This window comes from Eretmochelys imbricata, chromosome 8 (genome assembly GCF_965152235.1).
Source record: "Eretmochelys imbricata isolate rEreImb1 chromosome 8, rEreImb1.hap1, whole genome shotgun sequence".
NCBI lineage: Eukaryota > Metazoa > Chordata > Testudines > Cheloniidae > Eretmochelys > Eretmochelys imbricata.
This window is the reverse complement of record NC_135579.1, coordinates 34,285,528-34,302,199: the sequence shown is the minus strand read 5'-3', so window position 1 is coordinate 34,302,199 and position 16,672 is coordinate 34,285,528. Positions and strand designations below refer to the sequence as shown.

The 16,672-nt window shown below is 40.3% G+C and overlaps 1 protein-coding gene across 1 annotated transcript in view; it reads right to left on the bottom strand.

The window, feature by feature from the left end:
- CTNNA1 (catenin alpha 1) overlaps window positions 1–16,672 on the bottom strand; it is a 206,099-nt gene that overhangs the window by 152,128 nt on the left and 37,299 nt on the right. Inside the window, exons 2-3 of the mRNA XM_077823834.1 lie at window positions 15,676–15,782; window positions 8,299–8,494 (exon numbers count right to left, since the gene is read on the bottom strand). Of these exons, the coding sequence (XP_077679960.1) occupies window positions 8,299–8,494; window positions 15,676–15,780 (301 nt within the window). The 5' untranslated portion in view covers window positions 15,781–15,782. The remainder of the gene's footprint in view (window positions 1–8,298; window positions 8,495–15,675; window positions 15,783–16,672) is intronic.

The following is a 16,672-nucleotide window of genomic DNA, read 5'->3' as shown; positions in this document are numbered from 1 at the left end:
GTACTTTTTGAACTGTAGTCTATGGATTTCACTTGTTAAGTAAAACAAATCTATTCTTATTACAATGCAGAGGCAAGAGCCACTTCGGTGATTAGACACCCTCATTCAGTTTGACTCCACCGCCATTCAGAAGCGTGGAAAAGTCAGTTCGTCCACATTAAGAGGAGCAAGTAGAGTCATTTAGACTTCTTTCCCTGTGCTGCACACTACCCCTGCAGTGAAGTAGTTCAGATCACAACAATACTTCTGGAATTATGAGGGATAAAAGTGGTTCTTGGAGCTCTTCATATTTCAAGATCTCAACTGTCCTCCTTTCCTCAAGCCCCTACAATTGCTTCAATTCAGAGTATGCCAGAGATTCTCAGACAGTGGACTGTGGATCACTGGGGATCAGTAGAAAATTTGCTAGTCTATTTCCAGGTGATAAATCACAAGACACCTAAAGGTGCTGTGAATTTTCCTAATATCACTCATCCACATATTCAATTGTTACAACTGCCACAGAAAGAACATGCAATTGTGAATGTTCAGAGAGGTGTTTCTAAAGCAGCCTCTACTTTTCATTACATTTGAGTTAAGAGAACAGTTACTTGGGAATCAGAGTATCAAATGTTGCTTCATTTAACACTAGTCATTTATAGAAAAGGTATTCAGTACACATGAATGCTTTGTGTCTTTCTATATAAAACTTCCTTTTACATCTAGACACAATCAGTTAACTTTAACAAAGAACTCAGAATCCTCTAGCTAACATTTAGTTAAGACTGAGGATTTCTATTTTCTATATCCACTCACCACAAAGTTTATGGGAGCTTTTATGAGGTTGACCAAGTGTGCCTTCCCCAGTGCACCAGTACTACCATATGTTGGTGCAGTCAGTTGATTTAAAACCACCATGGACATTCTAGTCTGTAGACTTAAAAATCAGTGACAGAGCTAGTCCCAGGGGTTGAATCCCAGAATGTACAATAAATGGTTAAACACTAAGCCAATTGCTAAACTTGAATGTATGAGGTGATAGGTACCCCAAAATTGGCATAGGCAGCTTTATAAACCATGTATGAATTTTGGGGAGTGGTAGGGGACACAAGACCTTTAGAGATTGACAGTCATACCTAAAATATAAGTCTGGCTTATTTTTGCAAATTTGAAGGAAAAAAATTAAGTGTTACAAGTTTAGGGAGGGTGGAAAAGGTGCTCAGTACTCTTGCAACTGATTTGAAGTTCTTCTGTAAGATAAAGTCTTGTGAACTCCTGGTTCCACAGAAGTCTGACAAAATCTCAGACTTCAGTGGAGCCAGGATTTCAGTCTATGAGTCTATGATACAGAACTTGGAATAGTAAACTGAGTTTCTTCAGTGAAGATGTAGCAATAGTAATCTAACCCAAATAAAATTTTCCTCAGACAGGAGCTTAATCAGCTACTCCTTGACATGGTTACTAAAGAAAAAAAGAAAAAAAAAATCAGTAACTGATGAAGAGTTTAACTTGTAGGAATGTGTAAAAAAAATCTTGAGACTAAAAAGCTTAGAATTAGTTTAATTCTGAACTCAACCAAGTTCAGTTGTGTTATATCCTGGGAAGAGTCTCCAAATGGTAAGCAGTTCTTTGGGATTGAGTTTTTAAAGTTCAAGTTAGATATTTCATTAAATGATGTAAGATTGGACATCTCTCTTGAGTAAGTGGGCTATTAGACGTTACATCAAGGCACTCAACTGCCACCCCTGCTCACTCCCACCCAGAATGGTCCCTAGAATAGGATGCTGTCTGATCACTATGGAGAATGAGGTCCCACTGTGTTCTTCACAAATATATTTAAGATGAGCAATAAGCTGCGTTCAGTGTTTTGCCACATGAAGCATCTTTGAGTTTTTGTTAAACAAAACCAGTTCCAAATATCAAGCTACAGCTGCCCAGTTACGGCATTTCCAACTGGAGATGTTAAGGATAGAAAAATCTTAAAATTGACACACATGAATTGCAAAACTGTATTGGATCACTGGTCCACCTAGTTTGGTATCCTGCGGATCCAAAAGCAGCCAGTACAAACTTACATCAAAAAGGTGCAAAAACCCCTGCAGTAGGCAGCTATGAAGTTTAAGCAAGTTAATTCTCTGTTCTCCTTCCCTTTCAAACACAATGGCTTCATCTAGTGTTTTTGTAAAGCAACAAGAGGTAAAAACTGATTTTGGGGGGTGGGAGGGGATATTTCTCAGGGGACTGCCACACACACACAAAACGTTAGTTATGCCATTTTGACATAAGGGTTGCAGATTTAGCATTATTAGTTATTTTGTGCCCTTAGGTATTTCTCACCCAATTTGAGTCCCACAGGGGACTTTCAGGCTGGGAAGAAAAAGGTCTCACTATGTATGCATGAAAGCACTAAATCTGACAGGCATATTTCAGTCTCAACATTAAGATATGCAGTTACATTCAAGCTTTCATAGTATGGCCCACTAGCAAGACTTATTTTAGCCTCTACAGAAAAATTGAAGAGCTTAAGTAACACTCTCTTAAATGGAGGAGAAAAAAGTAGAGAGCAAGAACTTGCGTATGAGATCTACCAAATGTTAAGTGAAGTGTTTTTTCACATTTTTTTGGATGGATAGTAGGAGAGGAAGAAGTTTAAGAGTGTGTACCTCTGATGCAAGTAAATGACAAAATCATTTTCCTGTGTCAATAGTCTGCTTTTGCCATTTCTGCCTCTGACAGCTAAAAACCGCAAACTATGCCCCAATTATCCCCCACCTTGATTACTGCACACCTCAAGGCGCCATCTCTCACACTTCATATTCCTCCCTCAGACTGTTCACATTCCCCCACCCCCAATCTGTTCCACTGGCTACCTATTCTCCACCACTTGAAGGCCAGGATAGAAGTTTGATATCAGAGTCCCCATCTGTATACCTCCACCCCAGCGTACATATCCAACCCCACATCTTGCCAGTGATACCACCCTCAATGCTCAGTTCAATGGAGTGAGAAGAGGCTTTCCATACTGTCCCCTATATCTGAAAGGCCTTCTATTGCAGCTTGCCAAGCTACCACCTTTTGTTCAAAACTCCCCTGATTACTCACTTTCCCCATGCCTACAAAACGCAAGTTGATAATTATGGAATTTTGTCCATTCCTCATTGAGCCTTCCTTGACAGGTAGAGACAACAAGGACTTCATAGTTGGTTTTAAAAAAATTTCAGTTGTTCTGGCTTGATCGGACAGATGTTTATGGGCTCTTTAGAAACAGTCACACTTTGAAATAAGCCTGAAAAATCTGAGAACTCTCAAACCTGGTTGGCTACAAGTAACAGTATTAATCACACTGTTCTATTTCCTACAAAAAGTGACCAGAGGCCCTTACAAATTTGTGATTCTCATGACATAACTAGAATCAGTTTTCTTAAACCATAAGAGCTCTAGCTGAGCTTTCTGAAACAGTTTAAACAAGTTAGGCACCTAACTCCCATTAAGTTTCCATGGGATTTGGACACTGTCCCTTTGAAGTATTCTACCTTAGTCTCTTCCTAAACTGTATCACTCTGATGTACCAAGGGAAATTAAGGATTTATGTTTTATTTTGTTACGTGATCTGTCCCATTGCTCAGGTTCAGAATAGCTTCATTCACAAGTAAAATGTTTAGTTGAATATTCTCTCAAATGGGAGTATTGTTATTAACTAGCTCCTTTCAGAAGCTGGTTAGTTACAGGGTTGCTTACCATGGTAGCTGTTGTTTTTATCAACTACATTATCTTCACAGAACCATTTAGAAGGCACATCCATATCCCTTGAGCCCAACATTCTACTAACAGAAGATATAAAGTTACCACGCCCTCTTCAGTTCCTTTATATCCACCAGCCAGAACTGTCAAAGAACCTACCTCCTTTTTAGAAGAAGTGTTGTAACTTAGATCTGAGTTTCAAGGTCATTTTTAAAGTTTTAGAATTACATTAGCTAGATCTATGAGTTACAGATCAGAGCAGTGGTTCTCAACCTATTTACTACTGTGGGCCGCATCCAATACTACCTCTACAATCCTGAGAATGTCACATGAGCCGCAGCTATGTGCTGATTGGGCCACAAGTGGCCCACGGGCCACAGGTTGAGAACCACTGGATCAGAGGGTTTGGTTTTATTTAATTTTTTTCTGGTAGATTCGTATGCACTACTGAAAACAGGTTTATCTATTACATACTACTCAAAAGGTATAGGATTACAGAACCAAGGTGACACTGCTGATCACATTTTACCTAACAGAAAATATGTACATCTTCTGTATACTTAAGAACTCTGAACCTGATTGAACCAACCGACTAATGCTGCACTATTTTAGAGACAGTAGCCCAGGAACAGAGAGATGAAGTACTGCAAGTAACTGACAAGAGGCTATTTCTCATTGTTTCTGATGAACAAAGACAAGGATAATTTACAAAGGCAGTTCAGAAATAACATTTTAGAAATACAGTGATAGTTATAAGGAATAGGGACCAAAATGGCAATTTAGATGAAGTATGTTTATTCATACCACTCTTCTGGTCTCAGGGTGCTAGGTTTCTCTAAAAAATACTTACACACTTTGATATTCATTGGCATGCAGGCACTCCAGAATGGTCTATGACCACAATAAAGCTGACAAGAAGTGGATAGGAACAGCATGAATTGTGCATGTGAACCAAAATATAGTTCATCCAGGATCAGCTTTACTCCCATGACCCTTCAGAAAGATGTACTAAAGTTTTAACAAGCTGGATCCAAGACCTAGACCCTTGTCACTGGGTCCAGTTGGGTTACAAGTACTGGATTTGGGTATGAAGAAAAAAAAAAATTCGACCCTTTAAGGGGCTCAGGTTCAGCCATTTCTTTTTCCTGCTTTGTGCATGTGGTTCCAACTTCCTAAAGCCCTCCTCTGACTTCCTTTGTCTGTCAATTATCCTCCTCCTCTGCTTTTCCTCTCCACTCCTCAGCCCTTCCTCTTCTGCCATTCCCCCTGCCCCACAGTCCTGTTCTCCTCAACTCTCCCCCCCCGCCCTTATTCTTCCCCTTCCCTCAACTCCATCCTCAGTCCCCAGCCCTTCTGACCCCTGGGGGACATCACAGCCCCGCCTCTGGTAGCAAGGTACTCTGAGCAGGAATGACACTGGTAGTGCTACAAAACAAACTCCCCAAAGAGCAACTGTGGTAGATTCAAAGGGGAGTGGAAGCTGTAATGGTACCACCACTGCAGTACGTAGAGCATCCCAGTGTTGCTGACAGGTTGAGCCAACTGGGAGAAAATCAGGGACAGGTCCCTGTCCCTTTCGTTCCTTTGAATGGGGTGGTGGGTGACAGCCTCCCAGGCCTGCATGCAGAGGTCTGAACCCTGGGCTTGCACTGCTGGGCAAGCAGATGCTCTGGATGAGGTGGCAAAGCTGCTTGGTCTTATCCCAGAGATATGCATCTATGCAAACAGCTGCCGATCCACTGATCCCTGTGACAGAGGTGGCTTCCTTGCTGCAGGGGCCAAGCTCACCAGTTCTCGCAGGCTGAGCTTCTGTGGGGCAAAACACAACACTGATCCTCTGGGCATGGACCACCCCACCTCTAACCATAGCTCCCAGAGCAAAAACTAACTCCCTACAAGTGTTGGGCATGAGTTGGGTATGAAAACAATTTGACACTCCTGGGCTTGGTTCAGGTTCAGGTCGGGCTTTAAACTTAGGCTCAAGCAGACCTCTACAAAGAGGCATATAGTCTTGACAATCCAGGAGGCTCACACAACAGCCAGTCTTATTTTATTATTCAATATAAACATTTAAGAGCTGGTCTACACTACAAAGTTAGGTCAACTTAACCACATCACTCAGCAGTGTGAAAAACCATGTGCAAATGTAATTAAACTGATCTAAGCCCAGGTGTAGGCACTGCTAGGTTGATGGAAGACCTAGCCACTGCCTCTCAGAGAAGAGTATTTACTACAGCAACCGAAGAATCACTTCCATTTCTGTAGAAAGTGTCTACACTGCTGTGCTACCCCAACACAGCAACATTTCTTGAGTAGAAGACTGACCCCATATATTGCATTAATAAAGCACATTCAGTAATATAGAGAACCTACAGTTCACTAATTCAACTACAGAATCAGAGAGCTATTTTATGCTAATATTCAGCTCTCCATTCTAAATCAGTCTTACCCATGATTGGGATGAGATGTAGTTTACGGACCTCAACATAACATTTTGTCCCTAACAAAATCAAAGCACTGTCATTCGGCAGTGACATAGGCAAAAGACCAGTCCTGTTAATTTAGAAATTAAATCAATTGTGGTGAACAAGAATTATATTCATGCTGTATATTAGCCAGATTCTCAAGAGACACAGCTCCCTATAATATTCTTAGATACATAGAACTAGCAAAGTCAGATGGCAATTTAGATAGGAACATTGCAAACGAATAGCACCCAGGGATTTGGTCAGACTCTTGTATGTTCTACCTCTGTAGAGGCCTCAGCTATTTATGCTTAGAAATATAAATGCAGGCTCAGGAAAACCAACATCTGTTCACTTTGAGAACAAGGATTTCCCAACGTGAAGCAAAAATGCAAGGTTAACACTAAGCCAGCCCAAGTGTTAGTGTACTACTATATGTAACCCAGAGATCACATTAGTGCAGGGTGTGCAAACTTACTAGGCACCATCAGGCAGAGGGACCTCCCAAATACATCGGACCTTGATGTTTGGGGAAAGTTGGCAGGGAAGGAAAAGGGGTGGAGAAAGGAAAAGGGCATGAGCAAAAGAAAATTGCTGTGAACATCCTCACAGCTCCAAAACAAAATAAGATTCTCTCATCCTGCTGCAGAAAGGATGCCAGACTAGTTTAAAAAGTTTAGTGTATTATATATACACACACACTTCAATACATCAAGTCATTCAATTGCTTCACATGCATGCCCCTACACAATTCAATATACAAGAGAGGATACCTGTATTTTGTAGGAACAAGAAAGAGCAAGGTAGCACAGGATTTTGGGAAGAAGAGCCCAACATCTACTGTTATTTGCCTAAAAAGTTTTCTGAAGGGCTGTTGCTGCTCTGTTAATCCAGCCTACGTGCACTGTGATAAATATGCAATCTCCTTCGTGCAAATTGTCCCAACAGCTTAGCCCCGTGGCCATGCCAGGGCAATATGCAATGCAACATCAAAAGGAAGGAGTGCAAAACTTCATTGGGATGGGCCAAGAGAGTCAGATGCCCAATAAGCACTCAGAAGCAATTAGAAAAGATTGTTTGGATAACCTTTATCAATATTTTTTTTAAATCAGAGAGTGGCCATAGCCCAATTAGCGCTAGTTATACATCAAGTTTAATTTGAGTTGTTGATGGTATGGGAAGGAAGGAGAAATGGAGAAGCCGTAAAGGGTGAAAGTAGTATTTCACCCTTCTAGAACGCTCACAGCTGAAGGAATTTTGTTCCCAAAGAGTCACTGCCAGACTCAAGTGCAGAAAATTTCAGCTATAAGAGCTGAATGTTTTGGAAAGTTAACTGGGGGATCGAGTCATATTGATACAGTTTAACAATCTTTATTACCACTGCTCACTATAACGTTGTGGAAAGATCAACTAGCACACAGCTTGAGGAATTTCTTCCTCCTTTGCACAGAGCTTCATTTGTAGCTCATCATCAGCACCACTAATAACTACAGTAACTCCTCACTTAACGTTGTCCCAGTTAATATTGTTTTGTGGTTAAGTTGCTGATCAATTAGAGAACATGCTCGTTTAAAGTTGCCAAATGCTCCTTTATAACACTGTTTGGCAGCCACCTGCTTTGTCCATTGCTTGAGGGAAGAGCAGCCCCTTGGAGCTAGCTGGTGAGGACTTGGAACCAGGGTGGAGTCGCTCAGCAGGCTATCAATTGCTGAGCAGTTCAGCTGTCCCTCCCCACACTTCCGTGTGCTGCTCCTGCCCTCTGCCTTGGTATGGCAATATTTCATTTTAAACGTTCCCCATGTTTAAAGAATTGTACTTTATAAAATTAAGCTTTTACAGAAAACCTCTCCTAAAGAAAGTTTATTTTGTGAATAAAATTAAGTTGAAAATGCCCTTTAAAGAATGTAATCCATTTCTCTCTTCTGTAGACTATTTACTTGTGGCACCTGTGCTGTTTAAACTACTAAAGCAATATTTAAACTGAGGGAAATTGAAGGACAAAGTTTGGAAGCTGAACGCACACAGATAAAATTATGGGCATTAGAAAGAATAGCTAAAAGACAGACTTGAGAGAAACTCAGATTTAAGTTATCACAAAAAATACGTCACCTACCTTGCTTGCGAACATCTTCCACAGCTGCCACTAGTTCCTCTTTAAGAAACTGACTCTCTTTTGCAATTTTGTCTCCCTTCTCCAAGAAATTCTCTGTTGCTTGTTCAACTGATGCAGCCAAAACATGGGCTTTCTTAGAACGTCCTCTTTTTTTGTTGGAAGGACCCTTGTTACTGGTATTAACTAGTGTTGTAACCTGAAAAAAGGGATAATTTATAGTTGAGATGTATACCGAATAAGTATATGTAACATGATACAAGCTTATCAACCTAATAGCTTGGATTTTCTGAATCAAAAGCATATTTGCAATACCTATGCTGACTTCAAGTAGGCAGTACTTAATTGCCAATAAATTCATTTTTGAGCAGTTTTCATGGTTCTTTAATCAAGAAGCATAGTGACATTGTAATTAGACAAGTATGATAAACTTAAGCTAAAGTGCTTAGTGAGGGGTTTGTTGTTTAAGAAGCAGACAAAAATTGATTAAAAGTTAGGTGCATCTTTTTCTATGCATCATTAAGCTACAATTTCAGCAAGAGGCCAGGGCTATTTTGGATTTGGCTTCACACAAGAAGAATCCAAGTTTGAAACAATTAGTTCAGGACTGTTTTTAAGACTTTGAAACATTTAAAAAGATTAACAGGATTGAAGTGGCACATCTACAGAAAGCTAGCTTCACAGCCTTTCTTCAGTCCAAGACTGAAGGGATGAGGGACTTTGCAAGCAAAGTGATTTTACAGCCAAATTGGATGGCTGCAACCTGTCACCAAGTTCTCATTTAAATCACTTTTCTAGGTGCAGTTCGTACCACCACCTGTAAGTGTAAGGTTGACTGACACTTTCCATTTTAAGACCCTGGTGAAGCTTTATAAGCAACTGAAAACAAGTTTTAACCATTTTGGCTCAATTTTTCCATGATCAATGTCTGCCTCAGGCTGAAGTTTTTTGGAAAGTTCCAGCAAAACACAGGTCATTTCAATCTGGCATCATTCTATTAATAGGTATTCTTTGTTTGAAGTTGTTTAACCTATTATGCATCCACTTAATGGTAGTTCTGCTGTGCCTGCATTTCTCCAGCTTACATATCAGAATGTTATAACATAAGAATAGCCATACTGGGTCAGACCAAAGGTCCATCTAGCCCAGTATCCTGTCTTCCGATAGTGGTCAATGCCAGGTGCCCCAGAGGGAATAAAACAAAGATGATCAAGTGATCCATTCCCTGTCACTCATTCCCAGCTTCTGGCAAACAGAGGCTAGGGACATCATCCCTGCCCATCCTGGCTAATAGCCATTGATGAACTTATCCTCCATGAATTTATCTAGTTTTTTTTTTAACCCTGTTCTCGTCTTGGCCTTCATAACAACCACTAGCAAAGAGTGCCACAACAGCTGACTATGCACTGTGAGAAGAAATACTTCCTTTTCTTTGTTTTAAACCTGCTGCCTATTAATTTCATTTGGTGCCCTCTAGTTCTTGCGTAATGAGGAGTAAGCAACACTTCCTTATTTACTTTCTCCACTTCAGTCACGATTTTATAGACCTCAATCATATTCCCCCTTAGTCGTCTCTTTTACAAGATGAAAAGTCCCAGTCTTATTAATCTCTCCTCATACGGAAGCCATTCCATATCCCTAATCATTTCTGTTACTCTTTTGAACCTTTCACTTCCAACATATCTTTTTTGAGATGGAGCAAACCACATCTGCATGCATTATTCAAGATGTGGGCATATGATGGATTTCTATGGAAGCAATATCATATTTTCTCTAATCTATCCCTTTCCTAATGATTCCCAACATTCTTTGCTTTTTTGACTGCCACTGTACATTCAGTGGATATTTTCAGAGAACTATCCACAATGACTCCAAGATCTCTTTCTTGAGTCACCCAGTTTTGAAAGAGCCTTTTGTAGCTCTTCGCAGTCTGCTTGAGAACTAACTATCTTGAGTAGTTCTGTATCATCTCCAAATTTTGCCACCTCACTGTTTACCCCTTTTTCCAAATCATTTATGAATATGTTGAACAAGACTGGTCCCAGTACAGACCCCCGGGGGACACCACTCTACCACTCTCCATTCTGAAAACTGACCATTTATTCCTAACCTTTGTTTCCTATCTTTTAACCAGTTACCAATCCATGAGAGGACCTTCCCTTTTATCCCACGACAGCTTACTTTGCTTAAGAGCCTTTGGTGAGGGACCTTGTCAAAGGCTTTTTGAAAATCTAAGTACACTATATCAACTGGATCCCCTTAACCACATGCTTGTTGACTGCCTCAAAGAATTCTAGCAGATTGATGAGGCATGATTTCCCTTTACAAAAATCATGTTGACCTCTTCCAACAGATTATGTTCAGCTAGGTGTGTCAGACAATTTTGTTCTTTATATTTTCCAACCAGTTTACCCGGTACTAAAGTCAGGCTTACCAGCCTGAATTGTCAGGATCACCTCTGGAGCCCTTTTTAAAAATTGGCATCACGTCATGTGGGACTGTGGCCTGGTCTACACGGGGGAGGGGGGTGTTTCCAACTTAAGATACACAACTTCCCTCGTGTCCTCATGGCGTGGGGTCGACTGCTGTCGCTCCCCCATCGACTCCGCTTCTGCCTCTCGCCGCGGTGGAGTACAGGGGTCGATGGCAGAGTGATTGGGGATCAATTTATCGCATCTACTCTAGACGTGATAAAATCGATTCCCGATAGATCAATCGCTACCCGCCAATCTGGGGGTCAAAAGCCTTGCTGAAGTTGAGGTATATTATGTTCACTGCATCCCCCCATCCACCAAACCAGTTACATGGTCAAAAAAAATGAAATCAAGCTGGTCTGGCATAATTTGTTCTTAATAAAGCCACACTGGCTGCTAGTGATTACCCCTTCATCCTCTAGGTATTCGCAAACTGAATGTTTTATACTTTGTTCTACTGGCTTCCCAGGTATTGGGGTCAGGATGACGGGTCTATAAATTCCCCAGCTCCTCCTTTTTCCCTCTTTTTAAAGATGGACATTATGTTCGCCCTTCTCCAGTCTTCTGGGACCTCTTGTCATCCATGAGTTTGCAAATATTATTGCCAATAGTGAAGAGATTTCTTCAGCTAATTTCTTCAGCAAGCTGTGGTGACGTGAATTCATTCAAATCCGTCAGAAGATCTGAAGTGTTCTTTACTTATCCGGATCTGCATCCCTTCCCCCTTTACAGTCTATGGTAACTTCACTAATTATCCAGTCACATGTTATTTTTTGTGAAAAGACTGAAGCAAAGGAGGCATTGAGCTGCTCTGTCTTCCTATCAACTTCCATTACCAGCTCACCGTTTCCATTGAGTAATGGATCCACACCATCCCCGATCTTTGTCTGACATTTGCAGAATCCCTTCTTGTTGTCTCTAACATTTCTTGCCAGCGGTAACTCATTCTTTGCCATGGCTTTCCTGATTTTGTCCCTACATGCTCATGCTATTCCCATGTATACCTTCCTTGGTGACATGCCCCTCCTTCCAGCTTCTTGTGCAGCCACATTGGCCTCCTGTAGCTCTTATCTTTCCTCTGCATCAGAATAGCTTGATGTTGAGCATCTAGTATTACATTTTTTAGGAACTGCCAATCCCTTTCAACTCCTTTTCTTCCTAATTGGTCTTTCCATGGGACCTTGCCTATTATTTCTCTGAGTTGGTTGAAAATCTGCCTTTCTGAAGTACAGTGTCCTTGTTTTGCTGTTCTCATATCCTCCTTTCATTAGGCTCTTGAATTCTATCAGATCAGCAACACTAAGTTCCCGATCATTTTCACATTTGTAACTAATTCATCCCCGTTGATCAACACCATATCCAAAATGGATGACCCCCTAGTTGTTGCCTCAATTTTCTGAATCAGGAAGTTGTCCCCTGCACAAGAACGAACTTGCAGGACATATGTTTTGCTATAATAAGCATCCAACAAATATCAGGGAAGTTAAAATCCCACATTAATATTAGCTTGTGTGTGTTCGCTAATCTTGTCACCTGCTTGTAGAATGCCTCATCCACTTCCTCTTCTTGATTTGATGCACTATAATAGACTGCCCCACCATAAGATCACTGCTATTCTTTTCCCTTTTTATCCTCATCCGAAGACTCTCAGTAGGTCTGCCACCCACTTTCTCTTGGGCCTTGGAGCAAGTGTATACATTCTTGATATAGAGCACAATCCCTCCTCCTTTTTTCCCCCCCATACCTATCCTTCTGGAACAAGCTATATCCCTCAATGCTGGTACTGCAATCATGGGAGTTATCCCACCAAGTCTCTCTAATACCAATTAAGTCACATTTTTCTTCATATACCATGTTTTCCAGTTCATCCTGCTTGTTCCCCATACTTGTATTGGTATACAGGCATCAAATATATTTTGCAGACTGTCCTGTTGCTTTTATTTTTGCCTCATGACCACCCACGTGGGCGTCAAAAGTCCATGATAGAATTTGTTTTTTGTCGTCCCCCCTGCAATTTGCTCTTTTAAAAGCCCCAGTAAGGCACATGTAAAAGAGCTACTTTGCAGCCTTCATGTTCTTCTAAAGTACTCAAGTCAGAAAATGAAAGAATTGAAGTGGTCTGTGCAGCCTTAATTTGGCTTCTTTGTGCATATGCATTATGAGAGTCTAGTTATGTGACCACACCCCCCCCTTCTCTCTCGTCCCTGCACCCAAAGAGGTTTAATTTAAAAGCCAGTAGGGAAGTGTCTACCTGAAAATTCACTGTCCTCCAATAGCAATGTCTGCAGATCCTACAGAAAGGATCCCATCTGTAGTGTTACTATAAAGGTGGAACCACGCTGGACAAAGCCATTTACTTGGTAGTGCTCCAATAAGAACAGATTTCATCCACCATTGCTTGTACATTTAGTTTTAAAAAGATCAAGGACTTACAGGGGGTCTTACAAATTTCTCAATACAAAAAAGTATAATCTTTCCAGCCAGGAAGCTGCCATTGCTCTAAGGAAAAATAAGTCTTGACAGACACTGGCAGAAAGATACTATTTGATCTACGAAGCACATGACTCTGGGACACATACACCTTGATACAGACAACTGACGTTTTCTTGACTCTTACCAACAGGCAAGACAAATACCGCTGTTGATTTACGGTCTCTATTATTCTTTAGTAGCATTCTGAAATGTGCTTAAAATGGGTAATAAATTCTGGTTTTCCTTACACCTAAATAATCTCAGTAAGTAGCTTCAAAATGTCAAACTGAAGAGGTACAAGATCTGCCATTTGTTTAGCTTCTTATATTTTTAACAGGAAGTTACCAAAACTGATCACTTAAGATTCAACTGTAACAGTCCCACTTCTTGACATGTAGCTTTAAAACACTAGCTACACAAAAGTTTTTAGGCCATTCTTGACTTGAACTGGTACAACTAGTGGGTTTTTTGTTTTAAGTTTTAGGATTTAAGTTCAGTTTTTGTCATAGTGCATAAGCATTCACTTATGACAACAGGTCACAGGAATCTTCCTCATCTGCAGCTACACTTCTGTGGCACAGCTCCATGATCAACAGCCCACTCTCGAGCTTATATTTCATAAGGGAACCTCCAGGATGTAGAGCACACTCCTCTTCAGTGGCAGGACCTCTGACAGATTTCACCCGGGCCAGGTCTCCCTTTGGGAAACAAAATGGATGCTCTAGAAACTTCAAGGGCTAATGAAGTGGCTCTGTAGCTCCTCAAAGGTCAATCTACTTGCCTATCAGTGGACCCATGGCAGGTAAGAAGCCCTCTTTGGTGATGACTGTCCTTCACTAGGGACAGTTTTCACCAACGGATAATCTCAGTTCATGCACTAAATTTACTGGAAGAGGAAGTTTGCTTTACCTTCTTCCGGTTATTTTCCCTGTCACACCACTTAGAGCACTTGGAACTGCAGGTACAGGCTGTTGCTGCTGCACTACCTCATGAAAGAAAATTATCCTGTACTCAGAATATCCTGAAAAAAAGTTTGTTCTTTTGATGATGTCAATTGAGTTTCCCTAAAGGGAGAAATCTATGAATGACTCTGAATTTGCAAGGATACAGAACTAAATGGTAGGAAATCCAACGGCATTTTACAACTTTAGAAACAGAAAATAATGGTAAGTTCATCAAGAAGTAGAAAGTCTACTTCTTGCCAATGAATGATGGGGTATTTAGCTTTGGAAACAGAACCTGACTGATTGCAAGATCTGCAGACCTTCACACATTGAAGAAAGTTTTTCAGACCTCCAGAACTGTGACATTCTGTACAAACTGGCAAAATTATTTAAGTTCCCTATTCTTAAACAACAAGCTAGATGCTACTATAATTCTTTCCCCAATGCACTTTAAGAGGTCTGCATGAGAAACCCTTTGCTGCAAATCTTCAGAGTGCCCAAAGTATCTTTATTGGGTGTCTCCATCCTGTAGGCCTTACAAGGTATGCACCCATCCTCTCCATCTCCTTCAGTACACTTTATTATGTAATTAGTCACACGTACAAAGCAAAGTCTTCACTGGCTGAACACTACACAAAAGTTTAGTGGACATTTTACAAGTATAAGCATGCAATTGTCGAAGAGTTCTGTGTCAAAGGAAAACTAAGTTTGACCATGGCACTTTTTCTAAATGAGAGTTTGTTCCATTACCTATTTCAACTTTTACTCCTCCCAACTAATTCTGGCTATAGACATGTATTAAAAGGGCTTCTAGTATTTTCAAATAGGAAAATATCTAGTTGCCTTGTACTGCAGGCAACAACCACTTGTGCTCAAAATTTTCACTGTTTGGCTGCTCTCCCCAAAGTGAGCTTTTTGCTTATAAAAGCTTTCTATCTAACAGGGAATTCAAATGAAAGCTGTTATGCAATCTTAACTATAGCAGTTGCTGCTCTTCCCACCATAAGGGCTTTTAGTCCACCAGAATTCTAATGCAAGACAGAACTTTCTACAGCATCTCGGTTTCTAATGACACAATTAGAAAGAACAATATTTAGACAAGAACAATTGAATAAGTTTCACCTAAAGGATTCTTGTTGGAAAAAAAAAACCTATACCACAGAGAAGAGAATAAACTGAGCGCAAGTACAATAAAACTTCAGCAGCAATGTGATATGCGCTTTTTGCACTTCTGATTAAATAAAGGACTGTGTTATATTAAGTTGTGACAAAAAGCAAAAAAAACACTGAGTCTAAGATTAAGACTAGAAGTATGCTTACCACCAACAGACTGAGCAAAAGCCTTTTGTTCTTGATCCCCCACGGTCCCCCTCCACCTATCTATTTCAGACCAGGTTTTCATTTCTGGACTTCAAACTTCAAGGTATGAGGATTAATCATCAAATTGAAACTTACCAAAAACTTGAGAGCTTGATATACAGATTTCTTACCTGTGTTACCAGGGGCTCCAATAGTCTTTCAACTGCCAGTGTTCTTATCTCTAAACTTTTGGGATCCCATTTGAAGTTAACACTGCCTGCATTAACAGTAGTCATTTCTTTGAGAGAGAGAGAGAAAGGAAAAATTAACTTCAGTCTTACTAGGTCTTCTTTGTTATGACGGATTGATTCTGAAATGAAACATAAGGATTATATGAAAGTGCTACATTAGTTACTACTTAAAGCCAAATTTGCACTGCCTTTGGAAATACCAGTTTTGAATTCGCTTCCCATTTTATCATTTCAGTGCAAAATAGCGTTTTCAGTTATGACACCATGATTGTTACGTTTGTTTAGGTTAAATAAGCCTAGAACAACTACCTAAAATATAGTATTTCCAAGCAGAGTGCCCCATCAAAAGTGTTTTGGTGGTTAATTTGTCTTATTTTGACTAAGGTCAGTCTCTAGCTAATATTTTGTGAGTCAGAAACCAGCTTCCCTCCAACCCCCAGTTACTTCTCAAACCCAAATTGAGATTGTTTTCTTTTAACAGTTTAAATACAAAGTCAGCTTACATTCAGCTATAGTAATGCTGCTACATACAGCCAAAAAGCTTGAGAATGTTCAACTGCTGTACAACTTCCATATTTATCAATATTTCATGGCTAGAACCAACGCTTTCCCTTAAAATCTCCCACTACAAGGCTGCTTTACAGCTTTATGAATACAGTAGAACCTCAGAGTTACAAACCCCCTCCATTCCTGAAAGGTTGGCAACTCCTAAATGTTTTTTCAGAGTTACGAACATTATGGTTGTTCTTTCAAAAGTTTACAACTGAACATTGATTTAATACAGCTTTGAAACTTTACTACGCAGAAGAAAAATGCTTTTAACCATCTTACTTTAGATGAAACAAGCACAGAAACAGTTTCTTTATCTTCTCAGATTTTTTTTTAACTCTCCCCCCCCACACCCTTTTTTAAGTAGTTTATGTTTAAACACAGCACT